This window comes from Lasiodiplodia theobromae, assembly GCF_012971845.1.
Source record: "Lasiodiplodia theobromae strain AM2As chromosome Unknown scaffold_16, whole genome shotgun sequence".
NCBI lineage: Eukaryota > Fungi > Ascomycota > Dothideomycetes > Botryosphaeriales > Botryosphaeriaceae > Lasiodiplodia > Lasiodiplodia theobromae.
In genome coordinates this window covers 575,333-599,183 of record NW_023336366.1, presented here as the reverse complement: position 1 = coordinate 599,183, position 23,851 = coordinate 575,333, and the positions used below count along the sequence as shown (strand labels likewise).

Below are 23,851 nucleotides of genomic sequence, written 5' to 3'. Positions count from 1 at the left end.
CTATGTCCATAACCCAGTGGTTCGCTATCATGCAAGGGGTAATCAGCGATATTAGTGACGCAGTCCCTTTTGGGGTTTTCCTCGCATGGGTAGTATTTATATACTTTTTTTGCATCGTTTGCCCCGATCTTCACGCGCTTTATCAGGCGGATAAAAATCGTGGTTTCGCAAGTGGCGAGGGACAGATCTTAATGGAGCAACGTCATACAACTTCGCCGTGAAAGACAGAATGACGGCATTAATTGTCCGGTGCGAATCTCTTGAAAGGCTCCGGATCTTCACACAGCTTTCTCATTTCCAACCGTAAGAATTCACATCATATCGGTCATTACTCAACATGAATTTCCGTCTTTACAGTAAGAAGCATTGACAAGGGTTGTGGCCCCTTAGAAGGGGTATTTTAAAGAAGTGGCATCTATGAATAACCAATCCTCGGGACGAGTGTAGTCAAAGTGCAGTATAGGCTGGAAGTGATATCATTCGTGTGAGATATTCAAGCTTAGCCTATCTGATACCGAGTTTTATATAACCAGTACTATACAATGATTGGGCATTCCCTCAAATATACAGGGAAAAAGATATTTATCTAATGAAGCTTGATTATTTGGAGCGTCTGCGGTTCTTGTTCGATGGTTCGAATGATTTCCCCATCCATAAAGCCATGAACGTAACATTCGCCCACAACTTTGTAGCCGCTGTCCTGCGATCGTAATACAAGTGGACAATTGCACCCCATGATAACGAATATTTTATCCTCCGGTTTCGTAGCCGCTGGGACAAGCCCCAGAAACCCTCTGCAGGTTGTGACAAGTCGGCGCCAGGCTAGAATATTCATGGCCAAAGATGCAGCATCTCTCTGTTCCCTTGAGGGATTGTATAGTCGAGACCTACTGGAGGACCATTTTCCCTTTCCAGACACAGTATGTGGTGAAGCGGGCGCCGAAGGTTGTGGGTGACGAACAAGATCTTGCAGTGTCTGATCAAACACCACCAAATCTTGGTTTCGCTGCATGAAGTCTGCCAAACCGAGGGTCCGCGACTTCACGCCTGCAATCTCATCTCGCCAAAGCCGGGGATCCAAAAGCAAGGAGTAAGTGTCGGGAGCGATCTCCCCATCAGTCGTGGAATTCGCAACAAGGGTCCTCCAGAAGGCTTCCCTCGTCGAACTGGCATCTCCATACGCGCTGACGATATTTGCACGGCTCAGAGGATATGATTGGTCCGCCTCATGGCAATGAAAAGCGCTCATGCTGGCAACTTCATCCAAGAAAACACCTTGCACAGTCATGCGAGTGCCGCTCGGGTCGAATGTCACTTCGCTGGTCATGTCTCCGGAAGCGCGGTAATGTGTTGGAAGCCTCATGACCGGAGTTCTTGGGCACGCCCAGCAAGGAACCCAAGACGGCATCCCGTGAGAGCAGCCTTGATCAACGTGCCCCGCGCTTGGCCCCAGCAATCCGGATTTCCATTTGGCTGGCATCATCTTCGAGAGCGTCTCGTGCGAACCCTGCACTTGTCCGATCGGACTGTGAAGGAGACGAAGACCGCTCAGATGGCCACTCGAGAACATGGCCTGCGCGAATTGACGAAAAATATCTGTGGTGGCCATATTGTAATCCGGGGTGATCTGGGAAGCGCCGAGGATGCTTCTCAATCCAAGAATACCATACACTTTGTCCTTCTCGTTCGTGGCCTGAGCATCCCGGCTCAAGCTGAGGGTCCGCAGGACATTTGGGGTCTCGATCGGGGAGCTGCTATGCTGAATCCCCTGCAGAATTTCGATCTCCAACAACAGTTTCCATAGCTTCTCAGAGGACAAAGTGTCAGTATGGCCTGATGGCAATCGATCCGCGGTGAAGTCCCAGTCGAATCCTCCAAACTTCGAGCCCGCAGCCTCCAAAACATCCCAACCCAATCTACACTCATCCGCCTGGATAAGCGCCGCCGCGCGAAAAACATGCCGCCACGTAACGCCCCTAGAGCCGCAAATGACGGGCGACGAGGGAGATGCCAGCGCGATCTCCTGAAGAATCCACAGCCGCCGCCAGTACGGTCTCGCAAACAGATCGTACAGCGCCCTGTAAGCCTGCTTGCGCATCGGACTGATTTGCCTGGACCATTTTATGAATAGCGGACGCATGTCCACCGTCCGCGTCTCGCGGTAGAAGCCTTCCAGGCCCCGCCCGGATTCCACGCAGCTGCTGAGCCACTCGACGGCCACCATGGCGAGGTCGCTGTCCGCAGACGCCTGGCCCAGCCATGTGACGACCTCCCAGGCCGAGGCGTAGATGTCGCGCATCCGCGCGACCTCCCTCGAGCGCTCCGCGAGGTCGTTCTGGTTGATGCAGAGCGCGTCTACCCATATGCCGATGCTCTCCTTTTCTCCCCCCTCGTCGTCGTCGTCGTCCTTCTCCTGCTTTCGGACCCACGGCAAACGTCCGCGGAGCTGGCGCAGCGCCGCCTCGAGGTTTTCCGTAACCTGCACGATGTTGCCGTCGACGGAGATGTCTTTGGTCTTGGACGGGTCGCCCCACACGTACGACAGCGCGGCGAAGTCTCCGTCTTCGACCAGGACGTGTTCGGGACCCCGCTGCCAGATCTCATCCGCGTTCAAGTCGATTTTTGAGCTCGCAGTGGCTGGTTCATCTGGAACTTTGCTCGGGTCCCAGAGACTGTCTGTCGCAGCAGCCCCGGTGCGTTTGGGATCGAGCTCGATGACCCCTGGTTGCTCGGATGGAATCCACTGACCATGGCGTGCTCTGGGCTCTCCTGCTTTGGAAGTTGATTTCTTGAACTGAATGTGCTTGAGTCGGCAGTGTACCATGCCATGAGCGGGTTTGGTATCTGGGATGATCTGCAGCACCCGAATGTCGCTGCCATCCGAACAGAGCGGTTTGTAGTCCATCAAAGGCGAGGGAACCTGAAAGTAAGAGTAGTGAAACGCGTCCGAGCCTTTGAAATAAGCTGTAGAGTTATTTACATACCTTTGCATATTTCGGGCCGCTCATACGCCACGTGAGATTCGGGAATTATTACCCATGTTTGCTGACGTGGCTGTGGCGTCGGTAACAGATCCTACGAGACTGATTTAGAATTTTTATACACTAGATATGTCGATCAAATACCTTCATGCCTGCAGTAACTGTTGGAATAACTTGATTGCTTGTTGTTCCCGTGGGAGACTGGTAACAAGGTGTTTCGTTGCATCGTCGGATACTTTTAGCAGATAGAACAACGACTTGGCGTCTGAACTGGAGTATGGAAGGTCCGATGCCGTTCATAACGACCTAAAAAGATTTATACCAGTAGCTAGAAGTGACAAGAACGGTGACATCTCTGAAGAGATACCTCAAGATGAGAATACATTGCCTGCGACCGTCTGTCGCTTAATCTTCCCGCCTAGCAGGATGCCTCCCCCAAACCTCATCCGCATCCTTCTTTCCCTTCGTCTCGGGCACCACAAGAGCGACGAACGCACCAAAGCCAACCGCCAGCGCCGTGAAAATGAAGAACACATAACCACCCATCTTAGCCTTCAGCATGGGGAAGAACTGTGCCACGATGAACGTCGCGATCCAATTTGCAGCAAGCGCCCAGCTCTGAGTGGCACCAACAGCCTCGGGGCCCACAAGTTCGGACGCGAGGATGAAAGGGACAGGGCCGAGTCCCAGGGCGAAAGAGGCAACGAAGGTGACGACGGCAATGGCGGAAAGGATTGGGATAACGCGAATGATGGAGATTCCGATAAGGAGTGCCGAGGTTCCCATACCAGCGATGGAGCTGATGAGGCAGGTTTTGCGGCCGAGGCGCTCGATGAGCGGGGCGCAACCGGTGGTGACAACGATGTTGACAGCCGAGACAAAAAGGTTGAGGAGGGCACTATTGGCGGAGAGGAGGGTGGAAAGGAGAGAAACACCATACATTATGATGGTGTTGATGCCTGGGGGATCGTCAATATTCTCACTCCAAATGCAGTCACCTGCGTTGCCTACCTGAGAATTGCTGTGCGACCATGACGACCATGACTGCAAAGGTAGCTTTCTTCGTGTCTGGGTGTCTGAGAACTTGGAACATGCTAAGGCTCTCTCTGGAATTCTTGTCCTTGGACGCGCCGCTATGAAGAGACGCACGATCATCACTGTGAAGCAGAGTTTCCTCCTCGTCTTCGAACGGGTCAGCAATGGCTTAGCGGTGCGGAGTATAGGACTATCATACCACTCATCTGGTCAACGTTGTCGACGCCCCATCCGCTGATCTCCTCGGTGATGTTGGCGTCAGATCCCCTAATCTTGCGAAGATTCTTCTTGGCTGCAGATGGATGGCCTTGGTCTGCCAGCCATTTCGGGCTTTCAACACCAAGAACTAGACCGACAGCCTGAACGATACCAACAACACCGCCAACTGCAAGAATGAGTCTCCACATGGAATCATGACTAAAGAAGTATCCAAGAAGTTGGGTCAAAAGGATGCCACAGTTGCACGTGATCTGCGTAAAAGCACCAAAGAAACCCCGCTCAGCGGGCGGCGCGATCTCCGAGATATAGATGGGTACTACCACGACGGAAGCGCCTGCACCTATGCCTGAAATAAAGCGGCCAAGCGCGAGGACGCTAGAACTGGGGGAAAGGGCTTCAAACACAGGACCAATCACGAAGAAGATGGTAGTGAGATGCATGCATCTTAGGCGTCCGTACTTGGACGCCACGGGGCCGGCGGATAGAGCACCGATAAGGCCGCCAAGAGTGAAGATGGAGCTGACGAGCCCCCATTGTGCGGGGTCCATGGGCATACATTGGGGCAGCTTGGGGGCGGCGGAGGCATCGACGGGCTTCTTGCACCTGATGACGTCCTCGGGGGCGTTGAGCTCGGCCAGATGGAAGCCAAAGAGCAGCGGGCCCAGCGTGGCGGTGAAGAGAACGAAGAGAAAGTAGCCGGTCAGGTCTTTAGCCCAGGCTCTGGGATCCATGGCGATGGCAGAATCGGAGTGCTTCCGTCAACACGAGCCGAAGGATGCGGGATGGAGACGCGGCCTGATGGAGTCAGATGGGATTCTGGAGTCAGGAAGCCGCAACCATGCGGGTCGCAGCACACGGCGATGTCGTTCACTTGAAACACAGAGATGCTGCTGTCGTGCAGCGCAGGACGGAGGCGCTCGGGGTGGAGTCGCCCGTGGCCAGAGCGGAAGTCAGGGCGGAAAAGCAAAAGGAGGCGACGTACCGGCGGCACAGGCAGCGAGGGGCAGTGCAGCAGCGCGCGGTCGGCTGGCGGGCGGTTGGTGCAGCTAGGCGTTAGGGACTGGTTCTGGCAGGCGTGGTTGAGGGCGGTTGCTGGTGGAAGGCGCGGGTGCGCTGGCCGGCGCGGACAAGTGCGCGGCGAGTGACGCGCAGGCTCCACGCATCGCCAGCTGCAGCTGCAAACGAACTCGCTCGCACACCCGCCGCCACCGCCCCGACTCCCGAAGGCCCGCCGCCGCCGCTGGGGCCTCTTGCAAGCAGCCAGCATGGCGCCGCCTTCCCCAGACCCGCGTTCCCAGGCCTCGTCCGCTGCAGCCCTGCCCGCCAGCACCGGCCCGCAGGCAGCGTATAATGGTCGGTGCGATCAGCTTACCGCGCGCTCCCTCCAGCAGATCTTTCCTTCCTGTTGAAGCCTGATTCCCGCCCGCACGCCCCGACTCGCCGCCCGTCGCACCGCAGTCGCCGGCCCTTTACATATCTGTCCTAACTTGCCCCCAGGCTCGTCCCAGGACCCCGCCACCATGCTCCACGGCGGCTACACGAGCAAGAAACGCGTCCAGGAGCGCTACAAGATCCTCGGCTTCATCAGCAGCGGCACCTATGGCCGTGTCTTCAAAGCCCAGAGCCGCACCGGCCAGCCCGGTCTGTTCGCCATCAAGAAGTGCGCCTGCCCGTGCCCTGCCGCAGACTGCCCGCTGACCCCCGCAGGTTCAAGCCCGACAAGGAGGGCGAGGTCCAGTACACGGGCATTTCCCAGTCGGCCATCCGCGAGATGGCCCTGTGCACCGAGCTGTCCCACCCCAACGTCGTGCACACCGTCGAGATCATCCTCGAGGACAAGTGCATCTTCATCGTCTTCGAGTATGCCGAGCATGACCTGCTGCAGATAGTCCACCACCACACCCAGAATCCCCGCCAGCCCATCCCTGCCAAGACCATCCAATCCATCCTGTGGCAACTACTCCAGGGCCTCCATTACCTCCACCAGAATTGGGTCATGCACCGCGATCTGAAGCCCGCCAACATCATGGTCACTGGCAAGGGCGCCGTCAAGATCGGTGACCTCGGCCTGGCCAGGCTTTTCTATAAGCCCCTAGGATCTCTCTACAGCGGCGACAAGGTCGTCGTCACCATCTGGTACCGTGCACCCGAGCTCCTCTTGGGCAGTCGCCACTACACGCCCGCCGTGGACCTTTGGGCTGTAGGCTGCATTTTTGCCGAGCTTCTTGCACTCAGACCAATCTTCAAAGGTGAAGAAGCCAAGCTTGACAACAAGAAGCAGCCACCCTTCCAGCGCAACCAGATGCAGAAGATTGTCGAGATATTGGGTCTGCCGCGAACTGAGGACTGGCCATTGCTTCGCGCGATGCCGGAATACAGTCAGCTTCCTACTTTGCATGCCGGGAACCCGCGCGTTAACCGACCCGTGGGCCTGAAAACGTGGTACGACACGTGTATGAGGAACAACAACTACCCAGACGGAGTCGGTAACTCTCCCGGCCCAGAAGGATACTCCCTGCTTCAAGGCCTTTTGGAATACGACCCGCAAAAGCGTCTCACAGCTGAGAAGGCGCTCAAGCATCCTTACTTCAAGGTCGGACTGCCCGACGGCCAGACACCAAGCGACAATTGCTTCGCCGGTTCGAGCATCGACTACCCGCGTCGTGCTGTCAAGGCGGACGACAACGATATTCGAACCGGAAGCTTACCAGGCACGAAGAGAAGCGGATTACCTGACGACTCACTGCTGCGACCAGCAAAGAGGCTTAAGGAGGTCTGATTTGCAAAAACAGACAGACTCTATTCAGCCGCTTTGCTGGTTTCGATCTTCGTGTGTTGACTGCCATGCTTGAGTTTAGGCCGTACAAGAACGCGAAGATTCCGCGCCCGAAGATTCACACGAAAGCGAGTTTGATTTCATGGCTCCGTATAGATGGAGAGGCCCAACACCCTATGATCCTCAGATGGCCGGGTTTGCGGGTTCAGGTGCATCTCCTGAGGATGCTTCACTCGTAGCTCCAACCCAGCAAGATCTCGGAGTAGAAGACTTCATGTCTATGCTTCCATCTGAATGTGCTGATCTATCATCCTACGGGTCTCAAAGATTCTTTGAGGCGAGTTCGCCACCTGATTCTCCTGAGAAAAAAGACTTGTTCGAAGGGAAGGCCAGCCAAGGTGGCATATGAGCTGTTGTGGACGCAACGAACCAAAAGCATCTTCAGATGGGAAGTGTTGTCTGATGCGCTTCGTTGGGTTAGCTTGGTGCTGTTTCGGTTTGGTCTCGCCCAGAGAGTTGGTTCCGGTGGGATAAGAGCATCCGCATATGGCATTCGTACTCCATTTGCGCCAAGAGAGCAGGGCTATTAGATAGCGTAGCTGTACAATAGAGGTTAGAGGATCGCTTGCTAATAGCTCCCCCGACAAATAATGGTTTTTGCGCGCCTATTTAGCCAGAGATCGGCTATATTGTTTGGATCTCAGATTTGGACTTTTGAATGGTCGAGGTTTCTCGTGTTGTTGAATTCAACCTGAGGGTTGATAAATGAAGAGGCACTCGCAATGTCCGGGGTATCCTACAATGATCCGTCAGTTGGCCGACTGGCTAGTCATCAAGAAAAAAATTACGGCCGGGTCATGTCGTATCTGTACAGCCTTTCAGGCCATGACAGTTTGTTTGCGCTAAAGTTGAAGGAGCCGGGCGCGCCCGGCGCTTTTGCCTCCGCCTTAACGCTTATCTGCTATTGCCGAGCGGAAGCGTAAGGCGTGAATTAGAGTTTATTCCGAACCTCGGACGGAGGCTAAGAGGAAGTCCGATGCGCACGCAAGCAACGAGCAAGCCTAGCTCCACAACGGCGCACTGTCGGACCATTGAGAAATGGCGGCTTGTCATCAAGACAGCGGCGGAGAAAAAATGGTCGTGGGGAGCGGAAATAGCACGACCCAATCCGTCGGATTTAGGTAAGTCACGGCTAAGACTTGCAGATGTGGGGTTCGGCCAGGAGCATGCGCGCATGCAGATGATTGCCCGCCATTCACCATCCCTGCCCAAGCCGTCGTGATCCAGACATCATTCCTTCACCAGCGGGGGACCTAGCTAATAACGTGCGAAAAGACGATGGCTGCCACGTGCAGGCTGACACGCACTGTCCTTTTCCGGCAAGGACTGAATCTTTAGTTTTCAATCATCCGAGCGGCTGACGTACCCTGCCGTACCCGCACTGCTACGCCCCGTTCCCAAATGCAACACTCGACTTTTGCCGAGGACATCCCGCTTTTATGGTCCACTGCCGTTCGGAAGAGGATCCAGTTATGACGAGAATCTGGCTTTTACTCCGCAGGAGCTAAGGGAAGCCCAGGGTCCATAGGGCGGCCCCTCCTCTGCTGAGCTTCTTAACTGCGGTCACCAGCCTTTACTTACCCCTCATCTTATTCTGTCTCCTCCGTTACTTCTGTCTTGAGGAAGAAACCAAAGGTTGTTGCTCATTGTCGCGGGTTGCGTGGCATACTCCTGCAGTAACTTACCATTTCTACTAGATCCCATCCACAGCTCTCAATCATGTCCACCACGCTGCACCGCAACCCGCCGTTCCGTGCTGAGCACCTCGGCTCGCTCCTGCGTCCCAAGGATCTCCTCGACAAGAAGGCTGAGGTCCAGGAAGGTAAGGCTCAGGTTGCGGATCTGAAGCCTCTAGAGGATGCCGCCATCAAGGACATCGTGGCCAAGCAGCAGGAATGGGGCTACCGCGCTCTGAGCGATGGCGAATACCGGTACGCATGCCGCCCAAAGCAACTTGTTGGCCCCCAAGTTCTTGCCTTTTTGAGAGAGGAAAAATGTGGAAGCTCAGATATGACGGATCGCTGATTATGGTCGTAGTCGGCACATGTTCTGGGGCACCTTTTTCCCTGGTCTGGACGGCATGAAGGAGGTGCAGCAGCCGTCACTCGACATGTTCCGCACGTATGTGCCCGACATGGCGGCGTTCCTCGAGACGAACCACATTCCCGGTGAGACGGTCATCTGCACAGGCAAGATCAGGCACACCGGCCAGAGCACCTACGTCGACCAGGTTGAGTACCTCAAGACCCTCCTCCCTAAGGAGCGGTGGGGTGAAATCAAGCTCACACTCGCGGCCCCGAACTGGTACCACCTGCGCTACAGGGAGGGCCAGGCTTACCCGGCCGATGTCTACAGCAGCGACGAGGAGTACTTCGGCGACATTGCGAAGGCGTACCAGACTGAGCTAGACATTCTGTACAAGGCGGGCTTGCGCAACGTGCAGTACGATGACCCGAACCTGGCTTGTGAGTGGCTGCTTTTAGAAACTTTGAGGAGGTTCGACTTGCTGACGGCTTTGCGATTCCACCAGACTTCTGCTCGGAGAAGATGCTTAAGGGGTGGGAGGAGGATAAGCGGAACAAGTACACGGCGGACGAGCTGCTCGATGTGTACATCAAGCTGTACAACGACTGCATTGCCAAAGTGCCGGCCGACATGCACGTTGGCATCCACCTGTGCAGAGGTAAAATTAGCCCCAGTTGCGCATCATTTTCCCCTTATGCCCTTGCTTGCTCCCGGTCTCAGACACCGGACCCGCGTAGCCCCGCATATGCGCCTCAATTAACCCCACGCATATACCCCCAAACCCCGCTTCCAAAACATCATAGTTACGTAGCCTTAACTCGCACTGACCCTTGCTCTTGACGCAGGCAACTTCATCGGCTCGCGCCACTTCGCCGAGGGCGCGTACGACCGGATCGCGAGCAAGCTCTTCCGCGACCTGAACATGCAGACGTACTACCTCGAGTACGACACGCCGCGGGCGGGCGGCTTCGCGCCGCTGGCGGAGCTGCCGGTCGACAAGAACGTCATCCTCGGCATCGTGACGTCCAAGTTCCCGGAGCTGGAGGACAAGGAGGAGATGAAGCGCCGCATCTACGAGGCCGCCGACATCATGGCCAAGGGCGCCGGCCAGACGCGCGACGAGGCGCTGAACCGCATCGGCGTCAGCCCCCAGTGCGGCTTCGCCAGCCACGCGTGCGGCAACCTGATCGACCACGACGGCATGGCGAAGAAGCTGCTGCTGGTCAGGCAGATTGCGGACGACGTGTGGCCCGGCCAGCCGTGAGGAAGTGAGCGAGAAGAAGGTGGAGTCGTGGATGATGAACTATTTAGAGAAAGAGATAGAAGGAAGATACAGCCTGCGAGAGAAGGCGGCTTGTTGGATAAGATGGGACGGGAAGATGCATGTCAGCTTCAACACTGGCAACCTCGGGGTTGCATGGAATTCAGACGAAAAAAAGGTGTTAGGGATAGGGAGCCGCTTCAACCGCGAATAAGGTGAAGAAAGGCGCGCTGTGTTTGTACTCGATATACCAATTTATTTTGCTGCGTCTAGTTGGATCATGTGACGTCACGTGATTGGTGATGGCTTGCGATTTGCTTGCCAAGAACGGCCGGGGTGCCGCCCTCTCACCGGCCACGACAACGCAGCACCTGCATCCCCAATGTTGATACCCTGACTCCACACAAATTATTGTTCTTTGCAACAAGAAAGCTTCTCACCGTGCCATGCACAGATAGCACCGTCTTGACCAACACAACTCAACATCATGTCGCGTCCCACCGCGGCGCGCAAGGCGCCTAAGGGCGAGTACATCGAGACGGTGAGTAAAAACATCAACCGCACTGCGACCCTAGTCATGAACGTGAAGCCGTTGTTATTCCTTTTCTTCATTCTTACCCGCATATTCACTTCCATCTACCTTCCTGATCAGCTAATTTCGTCTGTCTTCATTTCTATTTTCTCTACTACAGAAAATGCATTTGCGCTGCTGCGGCGCGAGATCGCCAAATCGGCCAGCCCTGCTTCTTGAACTCCCCTGTCTCAATCTACCCTGTGGAATACCTATCCCAAATTTTACCCCTCAGCTGCCACCCATAGCCAGTATCCGCTTGCACTCGTACTAACCGCCCACCAGGACTCCGGCAACAAAGTCTCGCGCAAAGCCCACATCTCCGGCACCGCCAACATCACCCTCGGCGGCAAGACCGTCATCATGGCCGACGTGCACCTCCGCGGCGACCTGCACCGGCTCAAGACGTCGCACACCAGCAGCGACGCCACGGGCGAAGGCGGCAAGTCGTCCTCATCGTCCTCGTCGTCCGCCAACGCCATCAGCATCGGCCGCTGCACCGTCATCGGCGCGGGCTGCGTCATCAAGCCGCCGTCGCGCATCAGCCGCGGCCAGCTGAGCTACTACCCGATGAAGATCGGCGACAACGTCTTCGTCGGCGCCGGCTCGCACATCTCGGCCGCCAGCATCTCCAGCCACGTCCACGTCGGCGAGGGCTGCATCCTCGAGCCCTTTTGCATCGTCCGCGACAACGTCAAGATCCTGCCCCGCTCCGTCGTACCCGCAAACATGGTCATCCCCTCCAATTCCATCGCTGGGGGCAGGCCTGCCCGCGTCGTCGGCGAGCTGGGCGAGGGGTGGGGCGTCGCGGCTGGCGGTGGTGGCGGCGGCGAGGGCGGGCCGATGGGCCAGGGTGAGGTGTGGGTTGAGGGCGGTGATCTGAGGGAGCTGGTGAGGAGTGTGAAATGAGCGGCGTGTGCCTTGTCGTCGGCGGAGCTAGCAGGGAGGTATGGGCAACGGGGTTGCGGCTGTGGTTTCTTTTTTTCACTTCCGGTTGGGATCGACTCATCAATGTACAGGTGTTGGTCGAAGCGAAGGCGTGGTTTTTGATAGCTTTGGAATTTCATAGAGCCCTCTTTATTCGGCAATTTCCTCAAACGCGTTCACATGCAAGCATTTAGTAGGGAAGAGAAACCAGACATGGCATCAACCCAGCTTCCCAGCAACCGGCAAGTCAGCATTAAGGAGGCCTGCTATATATAAACAGCGGAAGCAACAGGTCCTGTTACAGATGGTTAGTGTGTTGGGCATGCTACGGCACTATACTTCACCACCAGGACCTTAGAAGCGTAAAAACCCGAGGCGTTTGTGATCTGTTGGGTTTCCTCATCAGGAAGGTGAACACCTTAACGCTGTTCTGAGTTCGATTCCCGCTTATGCGTTCATACTCCGGTTCCTGGCGCTTTGTTGGATGAGGCTTATGGGCTGCGGATGGGGTGTATCACCGACCGAGTTGCTTTTTTGTCTGTTTTTAAGACCACACTGTCGGTGCTCTCCCGATCATTCATGGCATAAAATCCGCCCTATTTGTCCTTCTCACTTCTTTTTCTCGACAAAGATCTTGATTTAGCGGCCGGTGTATTGCAGCACATAGATGTACTACGTTGGCCACGTTACTCTTGATGCCGTTTGACCTGTTCTGCAGTGCTTTGCGAGCTTGTGACGTCGGCGTCGAGTTCCTCAATCTTCTTGATTTTCACCAGTAGTGTCAGTCACTAAGAGTCCGCCTAAAAGTTCCTCCAGACTTTCGATGCCAATGGCTTGCGTCTTCATAGCTGTGACCGTGTCTTTATGGAGGTGGCCTTACTCTCAATCTCACGAGCACCACCGCCACTTTTATACGAACTGAACCCTTCTGGGCCTTCGAACCTTTTGTCTCCTGTTTCACTTAACTACATCCACCGAATAATTTAATCCGGTATATTGGCTGTTATGATGGGTGACGCGCTGGTCCGCTCTGATACGATGTCAAGCATTATTGTCTCTTACACCGTCCCAGTCACTAAAAAGCAGATGGAACAAATTCGATAAAAAGTTGTGGTATATTTCTCGCATGTTCTGTAAATATCTCTATTCGCGCTCTCGCCCATACAGGGCGTATAGTTCTAGATGTACGGGTAACGGAAAGTGATCATTAGGCACGCAGAAGATGGCCAACGGAACGGGTTGCAGCAACTCATCTTCCCACCTTGAATGACAACACCTATGCAGGAAGTTAGATCTGCACCACGCACTATCCAAACACATATTACTTACGTCGTTCTTTCCGACAGCAACCGGATCGTCTTCGGAGACCTTCACGCCACCCACTGTCTCGGCATACGCTAGAGGTGCGTCACCCATGACCTTGCGATACACGTCGCCGACCGTAGATCCCCTGTACTCTGTCAATAAGGCAGTCCATAATAAGGCAAATATAGGGGGGAAATCGTACTTCTTGACCAAGACGCAGTCTCTAAACACCGCTTTGTCCTGAGAACCCGACGCAAAGCTGTGGATGTTCCGAACGGGGAAGACAGGCACCAGGCCGAGCAGCTCCGCCGCACGACTCAACACCTGAACAACGCCCGTGCTGCCGAAGCGGTAGAGCACCATATCCTTCAGGTTCTCGATGCGTCTAGATCATTGTGAGTTGACAAGATACATATCTGAGGACTGTGTCAATCTTACTGCTTCAGCTTCTCGTCCATTTCTTTCAAACCGCCACCATCGGGGTCACCATCTTCGATGAGGTCTTCTCTCGTGTCGACAAACTCGCTGCCTTCGGTGTACCTGACGTAACCTTGCTTCGCTAGACGACGGAGGAAGACTTCACTAATGGCGGAGGTCAGGACGAGCGTCTTCGGATCTTGCTGTTTCGCTATTTTCGCGATGTTCTTTGGGAGAACAGAAGTTAATACCCATTGATTCCTACCAGCGGTGGAACGAAGTCGTCGTTACCTTATCTGCATCGGGATGATCGATTTTGTTCAGCGCTATCACCGTCGGAAATTTCTCGTCCGTGAAGACATTGACAACCTGCTCGATCGTCTCGTTTGACCAATCCTGTAGGGGCTCTTTGATTTGTAGCTTGTCCAAGACTCTTTGGACCACAGCGGCGGTACTACCGTAACCAGAAAATTGGTTCTGCAATGTCTCAACCGGCGTCGCCTCTATAGTCATGGATTAGAAATCGGCAGCGTCTCTCCGTGGAGACTGAACGTGGAAACTCACTTACGGCAACGTGCCGTCGTTTTATCGAACCCCTGCACCCACGATTAGCTATCAGCCGCCTCCAGCATTCCCAGACTGTGTATACCATTTCTCCATGAGGTTGCCCTGAATCCACCGCACGATTTCGAACCGCAGCCATTCGATATCTTTCGAAGGGTCATAGCCTCTCGTGGCCTTACCTACCCAACACATCAGCGGCCCGTTGTTTCACACCCACATTCTCCCCAATCCCCCGATCCAACGTGGCTCCCCGAAACAATCTCCACCACACCGAAACCGCCCCCGGTTCGCGACTTACCCTCCGCATCCGTCGTTCCGCTCACGTCCACCACGTGCACTAGCGCGTCCGCGTGTCTCAGGTCGTCCAGGAACCTGTTCCCCAGCCCCTTGCCCATGTGTGCGCCGGGCACCAGGCCGGCCACGTCCAGCAGCTCGATGGGCACGCTGCGGCGGCCCTCGTGGCAGCCGCCATAGTTGGGCTTGCACCGGTCCGATACGCCGAGGCGCGCGCACGCGCACTCAATCTGCAGGTAGCCGATTGCGCGCTGCGGGTCGATGGTCGTGAAACTGTTTTGTTCGAAGAATCGCGCTCAGTAATGCGGTCGGGGGAAAGAGTGGCGTGTAATGTTGGCGCCGAATTCGTAGTTGCGATTGGAGGATTGCGGTCGAGCGGATGGTGGGGCGGCGTGGTGGGGTGACTTACGGGAAATTTCCTGGAAAGATTGTGTGTTAATGAGCAGCGTCGCGCAAGAAGGGGAGTGCAAAGGGTACTGACCGACTTTGGATGTGGCATCCGTCAAGCTGCCACAGCGAAAGGAAGCTTCAGCGACCGGGTCTTCTTCGTGCTGGCACGATTTTGGGGGGCGGTGGGAGCGGGGCGCACCTGTTCAACGTCGTGGACTTGCCCGACGACGGCTTGCCGACGAGGCCGATGAGAGGGTCGCGAGGCATTGTTGCTCAATTGTGCAAGTCTGCTTGGGGGGAGACAGCGACGGGCAAGGGCAGCGGTGCTCCAGGTGCGAGGTGTGAGGCGTGGGTTGCTGCAGCGCGATGATGCCGTCACCCACCGCGACTTAACGAAAGATTCGTTCTATCGATAAGGCTGCTAGCGCGCCTAAGGCACCGACGACCCCGGTCTCGGGCGGTGTCTACAATTGGCTGGCCGCCGTTTGACCCCTAATGAAGATCGCCGCTGCCGGCTTGAAGGCGCAAGCACGACAAGCACCGGCCCCCAAACTCCTCGGCGCTTGGAAGCAAGCATAAATCATCGACACGTCAACCACCAAAACACAGGCAGCAGTGCAATGAGACTCAACCATGCAGAATGAGACATGATATTGTATTCGTAAAAAGTACCTGTATCCCTGATGCAGTCCCCCTCCAATTCTTTTGCGCAAGGCGCACTCAGAGACGCAAAAAGCAAAGTTGGACACCGGACCTCTAACCAGACCGCCGATGCTCAAGAAGACATTAGTTTCCCAACCCATAGCAAGCCTATGCCGACTTGAAAGAAGAAAACAGAACCCGCTGCATGCCAAAACTATTTATAAAGGCACTATGTTGAAAAAAGAAGCATGACTGAAACGAACGAGAAGCTCGTTTACAGAAGAGCGGCACCGAGGAAGGTCGAGGCCAGGACGACTAGGCTGCAGACGATGGGGGCAGTCTCGAAAGCGGGAGCCCTCAAGCCGGCGGCACCACCGGTGGAGCCAGAGCTGGAGCTGCCGCTGGAGCCGGTCGCGGTCGCGGTGACCTCGCCGGAGCCAGCGGTAGCAGTGCCGCTGGAGCCAGTGCCAGCGTTCTGAGAGCCAGGACCGCTGAGACCCTTGGCCTCACCAGCACCGTCGGTCATGTACTTCTTAGCAGGCTCGGGAATGGCAGGGAGCGAGTCGCTATCAACCTCCCAGGAAGACGACTTCTTGGGGCACTCGGAAGCCTTGCCATCCGTCTTGTAGCCACCATCACCAGTAGGAGCGGGGGTGTCAGCAAGGGCGGACTTCAGAGCATCGAAGTCATCCTTGTCGGTGACGGAGTCGCCCGAGATCTTGACGAGACCGTAGTTGGAGCCCTCCTCAGCGTACTCGTAGACGAGACCACCAGAGTAGACGCTGGTCATCTTGTCCGAGTAGAGGGCAGCGACCTCCTCGAACTTGCGCGTGTTGGTGTTGCAGCCGTACTCGGAAAGGAAGAGGGGAAGGCTGTAATCGCTGAACTTCTTGACCTTGCCGTCCCAGCCAGACTGGGTGAAGGAAGACGGGTCGCACCAAGAGTAGTCGTTGAAGGCGAAGAAGTCCGAGCGCTCGTCATCGGTACCGCAGTTCATGTACTGGGCCATCTCGAGACGGTTGGAGTCGACATCGGCGGCAGAGTAACCGACGGGGATCTTGCGGTAGTTCTGGCTGCCAATGTACTGTCTCATGTCGCGAGTGACGGCCTTGACGTAAGGGGCAGCACCGGTGGTCTTGTCATCGTTGATGACCTCGTTGCCCGAGAAGAAGAGTAGGGTGTTGTCGTAGTTGGCGAAAGCGTCAATGGTGGCAAAGACGTTCTGGAGGTAGACGTCGTTGTACGACGTCTCGGGCTCGTTGCGGTTGAGCGAGTACTTGGGCGTGTTGACATCAAGAGCGAGGTAGATGCCAGCATCGGCAAGTAGCTTCATGCACTCATCGTGGTTCTTGGAGTTGTCGACAGTGTAGACACGGACGGTGTTGATGCCGAGGTCCTTGAACTTCTCGATGTCACGCTTGCACTGGTCCGAGTCGGCGATGGGGTCGGCGACCTTGGAGGAACCGCCGGGCTGGTAGTCGACACCGCGGATGTAGAAGCGCTTGTCGCCAGCCCAGAAGGCGTTGCCCTTGACCGAAACCTGGGGGGTCGAGCCGGAGCTGGTAGAGGAAGCACGGGCCTCGAGGTTCGCCGGCGAACCCAGGGCGGGAGCGGCGAGAGCAACAGCGACGAATGCAGAGGAGCCCTTCATTGTGACAGGTGATAGATAGATGTGGAGATTGAGGAGTCGGCGGGGTATAAGTTGGTTGTTGTGTTGAGCGAGCGGACGGTAAACAAGGTGTTAAAGCGGAATGTGGAAGCCCGAAAGAGTGAGAGCGTTCCAAAGAAAAGGCGCAATTAGCTGGTACCGGAAGTGGCCTCGGCGTGTTGGGAAACAGGAAATGGTGTGGATGGAAAAGAGAGGGAGGCTGGCAGGTGGAGGCTGCGGGTTTTGTAAATGGGCGGCCGCAGGAAAAGGAGAGCGCGCAAACAGGGATGTGCGGCGGCAGGCGGGTGGGAAGGCGCTGCCAGGCATGCACCGGTGTGGTGTTTTCGAGTGGCCGATCGCAGCACCCCGGACACCAAGGCCCGCCTCCAGCGCCGCCCGTGGAAAAGCCAGGGCCAGGATCTTCACCCAGCGTGGCCGATCCCCGTCTCCTTATTTCTGGCGCGCCAGCACTGAAACAGGCCCGCTCCAGTTTTCTCGCGAATCATGATCTCGCCCAGCCAATGGCCCGCCGCCGCTGCTCCGCAACGATGTCATTGAGAGCACCCAATTCAATCTGCAACGCCCACCGTCATGCCCACCATCGCCAGCTCAGGGCGCTCCGCACCGGCCCCGCCGTGAGCCTGCGACAGACATTGGCTGCGCTGTCCGCGGCCGCCTGCCGCCCTCGCCTTGCGTGCCACCCGCCAGCGCTCCCTCGCGCCCGCCGAGGCTGTGCAGCGAAGGGAACGCATAACAATACGAAGCATGGATTCTGCTGCAGGTCGGCTGTTTAAGCCAGGCTGCCTGACAGGCCCGTTGTCGGACAGCGGTGTCACGGAGAGATGGCTTCCAGCCCGCTCCGCCCTCCCATCCAAATCTCCTCTGTTATAACAGGAGCCTCCGCCGCCTGCACTGGCTCGCCTGCGACTCTCCCGCAGCGGGAGGGGCTCCTAACCGGCGGCTTCTCCCAGGTGGTGTGCACGCCTGAATGACGAGCGAGCAAGCCACCGTCCCCACCTCCCCCGTTCCCGCGCCAGCGTACTATTTTTGCCCGGCCTCGCCACACCTTCCCCTTCCATGCGTCGTTTAACGCATCTCATGATTTTGCCGCGGGCCAAGGTCTGAATTTTCAGGAGGCACCAGCTGCTGTTCCGCGCTGCCCACGCTTCTCGAACGCATTGTGCCTCGCTGGAGAGGTCAAAATGCGGCCACCCACGTTGCTCAGGGCGTGCAGTCCAGCCCTCTCTCGGGCCACCCGCATCCCACCACTGCTGACAGTCAGGCGGAGAATCGCTCCCGCTGCACCGGAGATCCACCGTGTCTCAGCCGGGCTCAATCTCGCGTGGTCCGCCAGTCGGACGATTGGCCTCTTCAATCCACCTTAAGGTTCTTGCCAAGGTTCTCCCTCTGCCCCGTTTTCCCTGGCTCCGCTTCCCTGTTTTGCCCAGCAATTCTATGCACATGCCAATTTGAAGCAGACTCATTCACTCTGTCTAGCGGCCCAAGATAATATCGAAACTGCGTCGGATCATAGACTGCCGTAGCCATGTCCATTACGCGTTCTTCCAACTCAATGACGGAATGTAAGCAATCTCACATCATCTCTAGGCTTGAGAACCTCTTGTATGGGAGATCGAACCTGCAACTTGAAATGCCAACATTAGTCACGTTCTCACTGCCGCTCCTCCCGACAGCCGTCTACGAGTCGTATACTTTCTATCTCCCTTGTCACTCGCCATAAGCTTTCAATTCTCATTTTGAACTCGAGCAAGCCACAATGTGGACAAACTGGCACAAATCCACCCCGGAGGTATGCACGCTTCTCGAAGTCTTCGGGCGTTGTTCTAGACCATTTGCCGTGCCGTCTTCATTGCGGGTCGCCTTCTCATGCGCCCGGGCCTCTTGGCGGCGGGAGCTAAGACCAAGTCAAGCACGCCCAGCTTGCCCAGCGAAAATAAGCGCGTCAAAGCCCAGCACCGTGCAGAAACGGGACCGCTTGGGGGCCAAAGTCAGCTTTCTCAACAAGATGACGTCTTCGTAGTCCTTCTTGATCGGACCCGCGAGAAGCGAAGGCGAGCGGAAATACGGTCATCTCTTGGAGATCTGATTCTTGCTCACTCGCAGAATACGACAACTCGTGTCCTATTTAGGCAGTAGTGGCGTGTTTCATGTCGTAGCCCGTTGTCCGAATGCTACAATACCATCCGCTATTTTCGCGAAGAGCGGAACGAGTCGGTAAGCAGCGAGTAAAGCTCTCAGAACTTCAACGACTGTTACAATGTTTGCTCTTCCCTTAAAATTAGCAGTGCTCGTTCACCGAGCTGACTACTCTAGCTTATCTCTTGTCTAATATTCCTTATAGCATATGCCTCAAGCTTGGGGCAATTGGACTATTCACCCGAGTGCTTTTGAACACTTCAAATGAAAGGAGAACGAAAGAAAAGCAAATTTGGAAAGCGTCTAAACACTTTGAAGTTGTATTAGCAGACCCAGCTGTTGAACCATCCATACCATGGTTGTGTACATTTACACCTTTCGAGACGGATTACTCAGGTCATAGCGAGCCCTCTCGTCCGCTTCCCCCTTTCCGAAGCGAGGATTGCATCAGGTTTTTCCCCACCCACAACAAAGCCGTCCGAACGGAACCCGTCTCATCGCCGTAGCTGCATCCACATTGCCACCATGGAGCATGACAGCATGGCCAGTTTTCATGCCGAAAGAGCTTCTGTTGCTTAGAGAAGCGAGGCGTGCCAGCGTTGAGCTCGTCTCAGTTCGATTATGACACAGATCTTCTGTGATGGCTGTGGAGCACAATTTGAGGATTGTATCGCGGACTATTACGCATCACGTCACTGGCATGCTGCGAGATTCCTTTCAGGAACTGGTAGGAAGGAGGACCATTTCATGCCTGAACCCGGTCGAACGCCTCAAAATGCCATTAGCTTAGCGGCAAGATCTGAAACACGCGTTCAGCCTCAGCACCACACCGCATTAGTTCGGGTCCCGCCCTCAAGGGTAATCAAGTGTCGCAGCAGCAGCAAATCCTCATTACTAGCTTCTTTCGAGATTCTTGGCGCGGATTGTGCGATGGGCGCTTCAGCTCTTGAGGGAATGGCTGCGACGGCTGGCAGGATGTCTCAAGTCCGTGAACTTCACAGCTATACACAGCTTTTACACAACAAGCTTAGCATGCTGAAGGTATCCTAGCCTTTGGCACCGTTGAAACGTTGTAAACCATGGTTCTCCCTCCGGTATGGCCGTAGGGCAGGCAATGACAGCAGCCCACGTGCAAATTGTACCACGTTTTTAGCGGCTCTTAAGGCATCCCAAAAGGCGGTCTTCCTAACACCACCAAAGAAGGAAAAGAAGGTGGGGAACGTGCTTTTTAGAAGGACGGGGAACGGGCCATGGAACATAGCCCCATTTCAGGCGTTCGACGCCACCGACACTCAAAATCCTTCGCGCACGCCATGACGATGCGTTGGCACTTGTGCACGCGCGACACGAGACCTGAACAGCACCCCCATGACCCTTCGAAGATCACAATCACGGGCATCCCACACCTCCTCACTTTACCTCTTCACCCCGCATAAGGTAGTGAACCCTTTTCGTTTTGGGAAAAGGACTAGAAAGCAGATAAGTGATAGGCGAGAAGCTGACGCGTTCAAATTTCTTCCCCGAAAAGGGTAACGATATTCATGTTTCCTCTTTGGGAAGGAAGTTTGAGGTTGATGAAGCCCTGCTTCTCTTCGTCTGACCTCCTGTGACATCTCTTTCGACTCTACTCGTTCTGCGCGCTCAAGTACACATCCTCTGGTGGTGGCAGCGGCCGCCTCTCTACGAGCCGCACCCACCTCCTCCGCCTCCACATGCCCTTCTTCCTGCTCCCATCGCCCTCCTCCCAACTCTTGACCGCTGGCCTCGGTCTCAATGTTGCAGTCTGCCCCAAGTTTGGCGTGGACTGCGCCGCGAGGCCGTTGCCGCCACCGACGAGCGCGAGCCCGGCGGCCGCGACACCCGTCCTGGTGATGTCCTCGTTGGAGGCAAGGGCAAGGGAGGCGAAGTCGATGCCTTCGTCGTACTGAATGTCGCTGACCCAGCGCTCGCCCTCGATCTCGACCTCGACGCCAGTGATGCAGCGGTCCTCAACCCAGTCCCGTGACAAGAGATCCAGCGTCCACTTCTTGTCTGCCCAGCGCCAGCCATTAGGGGCCTCGACATCCTCGAAGAAGCGTGACCCGCGAGGCCGGTCGCCAGCGATGCGCGCGGGAGATAGTGGCGTGTACGGGTGTGTCGTGAACAGGAAGGGCTCGTATTCGGCGTCCGGGGCATCCGATGCACGCCGTTGGAGCTCAAATATTTCGACCTCGCGCTGCTCCGGCGCATGTGATAGGTCGATGTCCGATTCAGCGAAAGCATGCAGCCAGTGCGCGGCGTGCTGACCTTGCTCTTCGATGAACTCCTCCACGTGTGTCTCTTCGAGGAAGGTCTGCGCACGCGGATGGCAAGCGCCGACGAGCACCCAACCTGTAACAAGGAAGACTGCTCGCCAAGGAAGGACTTGAGCAGCTATGAATAGGACGATAGTGGTCATGAAGAGGATCAGGTACAGAGCCGACGAGAGACCTTCATCTGAGAAGTTGGTGGGCGGGGTAATGAAGTTGATTGCAGCATCGTGAACACGGCTGAAATCTTCCATGCTGTTCTGCAAGTCTCTCATGTTACGCAAGAAATCTTTACTGAACTCCGGAGCAGGCTTGATGTTCTGTGGCGCTGCCATGGGCGGCCCGTGGAGCGGGTGTACGTCAGTTGGTAGATGAGACGGCGGCGGAGGATGCCGGGCAAGGAACGCCGGGACCATGACGAAGAAGAGACATCCGGCTAGAGGTACTACTGCGAGCAGATTTGGGTCGAGACAGACGAAAGAGTAGATGACCAGAAACGCCAGAGTGTGCGTCGGGTCTTTCCAAGAGAATAATCGGATGAGACGATTCTCGAAAACAAAGACAACGCCAATTCTAACAAAGTTCTTAGATGATTACACATGTGCAAAGAATTAACTTTGGGGGCAAACCTGGAATTAAAGCGGCGGAAATTGTACGACATTGTCGGTATACTGAAGCCTGGACGCTCGACGTATTTTCTCGACCGCCGGTCTTTCGGACGACTGCCATCGTCGACATTTTCACCCGGGATCATTTGCTGGAGCAGCCTGCAGCAAGTTAGAACGACTGCTACGCAGAAAATTCCTCAGCCTTCTCATGGCGCGGAGGGGAAAGTCGACATGCAAAGCGTGAAAGAAAAGTTGGGGTGCAGAAAAAAAAAAGAGGCAGGAGAGGAAAGAGATAAGCACTAAAGCCTGCAGCGAGATGCAGTCAGAGTGGAAAGATAGGAAGGAAGCCATGATAACTTTGTCGAACCCAGATTTTCCAAAACCGCGTGCAGCTGCTGAGTCGAAACATTTTGCGATCCAAGCTCGACCAGTGGTCTCGAATCTTGTGGCGGCCGGGGTGGTGGTGGATCCTTGCGCACATCTTTGCAGGAATGGTAATGGTAATTTTGGAAGTACGGCAACCGCCAGGCGTGGAAAGGGGATGTCAAAGCTTCTTTATTGCATGGCATAAAGTCCCATCTTATGGGCCACGGTAACTGCCTTTGTGTGGGAAAGAAGAGCGAGATGGCTTACATGTTCATCAAACGGTCCTGGATCTTGCTGGGCGATTCGCTTGCGCTGGAGCTTACGCTGCGCTGGTGGCCGCGGCTGCTGCTCTGCTCTTTGAAAGAATCAAACTTCTCCCTCAGCTTCCCCGACGACAACGACTGGCGGATGGCAGCACGCTTGCTGCCCTTGGGGCGGTCATACTCGGTAGGCGAGGGATCGTCCCGTGGTGCAGAAATGGCGACGACGGGGATGGGGTCGTCGCGGTTCACCAGCGGGTCGGAGTGGATGTTCATGTCCATGGCTCAGGGAGGCTCCAGCGGCCACGGGGAGCTGGCGCAGGAATGCGCGGCGGTGAAGAGGGGCGGCGGCAAGGCAGCGTGCGAAAAGCTCGATCCGGTCTGTTGCTGCAGAAGTGCGACGTGAAGTGCTGTCCTAGTCGCACCGGTGGCCGTGGGTGTAGGAACCGCGGGCCGGCCGCATGTGACAGGGCTGCGACTCAGGCCGGCTGGGGCGCAGGTGCCTCGCGCAACGCAGGCGGCTCTGCGCAGAGGCTGGAGCCCACACAGGCGGACGCAGACGCCTGTCAGCTAGCGGGTGCAGTGTCACGTCGCGAGCCAACGCGCTCGCTCGGAACGCAGTTGTGCGCGCAGGTACGTGGCGGCGTGGGGGAGAGGCTGCGGCGATGCTGCGTCGTCGTCATAGTCGCACATGGGGAAGTGGAGCAATCAGCATCTGGCTTTGTTTGGCACGCATCTGGCAGCGCGCGTCGCCCTGCCGCCCGAGCATCCAACAGGTGCTGGCGGCGCAGTGCCTGCCACGCATCCGGCCTGGGCCGTGGGCCGTTCTGCAGGTGTCGTGTGTCGTGCGTGGGCGCGTTCGCGGGGAGACAGCCACACTGTTTTCCAAGGTTCCTGTTGGAGCCCTACGCCGCTGCCTGTCGGCCAAGCTTGGCGACGGGCAAGGGTGCGGGTCAGTAAAGCCCCAAACAGACCTGCAAGCCCAAAGTCCAGCCCAGATTTACCCACCACCATCTTGGGCACCGTGAAGAGCCCCCACTGCTCTGCACTGCTCGTT

General features: G+C 56.1%; 8 protein-coding genes across 8 annotated transcripts; 3 read left to right on the top strand and 5 right to left on the bottom strand.

The window, feature by feature from the left end:
- Positions 1-1,427: 1,427 nt before the first annotated feature.
- LTHEOB_5838 (MFS glucose transporter) lies at positions 1,428-4,966 on the bottom strand (the record flags this gene model as incomplete). Its single annotated transcript, XM_035515027.1, has 5 exons — positions 1,428-1,507; positions 1,666-2,920; positions 3,423-3,940; positions 3,993-4,163; positions 4,216-4,966. 5 exons carry the CDS (start codon positions 4,964-4,966, stop codon positions 1,428-1,430), a joined length of 2,775 nt encoding a protein of 924 aa, XP_035373530.1.
- A 534-nt stretch (positions 4,967-5,500) lies between these two features.
- On the top strand, positions 5,501-7,014 carry LTHEOB_5837 (Cyclin-dependent protein; the record flags this gene model as incomplete). The annotated part of the gene is made up of 3 exons (XM_035515026.1): positions 5,501-5,588; positions 5,733-5,895; positions 5,943-7,014. 3 exons carry the CDS (start codon positions 5,501-5,503, stop codon positions 7,012-7,014), a joined length of 1,323 nt encoding a protein of 440 aa, XP_035373529.1.
- Positions 7,015-8,790: 1,776 nt separating this feature from the next.
- Positions 8,791-10,360, top strand: LTHEOB_5836 (Methionine vitamin-b12; the record flags this gene model as incomplete). The annotated part of the gene is made up of 4 exons (XM_035515025.1): positions 8,791-9,002; positions 9,109-9,536; positions 9,602-9,754; positions 9,942-10,360. 4 exons carry the CDS (start codon positions 8,791-8,793, stop codon positions 10,358-10,360), a joined length of 1,212 nt encoding a protein of 403 aa, XP_035373528.1.
- A 484-nt stretch (positions 10,361-10,844) lies between these two features.
- Positions 10,845-11,837, top strand: LTHEOB_5835 (Dynactin subunit 5; the record flags this gene model as incomplete). Its single annotated transcript, XM_035515024.1, has 2 exons — positions 10,845-10,898; positions 11,214-11,837. 2 exons carry the CDS (start codon positions 10,845-10,847, stop codon positions 11,835-11,837), a joined length of 678 nt encoding a protein of 225 aa, XP_035373527.1.
- A 1,267-nt stretch (positions 11,838-13,104) lies between these two features.
- Positions 13,105-15,092, bottom strand: LTHEOB_5834 (GTP-binding domain HSR1-related protein; the record flags this gene model as incomplete). Its single annotated transcript, XM_035515023.1, has 11 exons — positions 13,105-13,131; positions 13,185-13,305; positions 13,363-13,545; positions 13,599-13,804; positions 13,869-14,080; positions 14,142-14,173; positions 14,227-14,320; positions 14,440-14,708; positions 14,845-14,854; positions 14,917-14,942; positions 15,025-15,092. The coding sequence occupies 11 exons, from the start codon at positions 15,090-15,092 to the stop codon at positions 13,105-13,107; spliced, it is 1,248 nt and encodes a 415-aa protein (XP_035373526.1).
- Positions 15,093-15,741: 649 nt separating this feature from the next.
- On the bottom strand, positions 15,742-17,118 carry LTHEOB_5833 (Beta-glucanosyltransferase; the record flags this gene model as incomplete). Its single annotated transcript, XM_035515022.1, has 1 exon — positions 15,742-17,118. One exon carries the CDS (start codon positions 17,116-17,118, stop codon positions 15,742-15,744), a length of 1,377 nt encoding a protein of 458 aa, XP_035373525.1.
- A 3,778-nt stretch (positions 17,119-20,896) lies between these two features.
- On the bottom strand, positions 20,897-21,895 carry LTHEOB_5832 (Integral peroxisomal membrane peroxin; the record flags this gene model as incomplete). Its single annotated transcript, XM_035515021.1, has 1 exon — positions 20,897-21,895. The coding sequence occupies one exon, from the start codon at positions 21,893-21,895 to the stop codon at positions 20,897-20,899; it is 999 nt and encodes a 332-aa protein (XP_035373524.1).
- Positions 21,896-22,797: 902 nt separating this feature from the next.
- LTHEOB_5831 (Integral peroxisomal membrane peroxin) lies at positions 22,798-23,076 on the bottom strand (the record flags this gene model as incomplete). The annotated part of the gene is made up of 1 exon (XM_035515020.1): positions 22,798-23,076. The coding sequence occupies one exon, from the start codon at positions 23,074-23,076 to the stop codon at positions 22,798-22,800; it is 279 nt and encodes a 92-aa protein (XP_035373523.1).
- Positions 23,077-23,851: the final 775 nt, after the last annotated feature.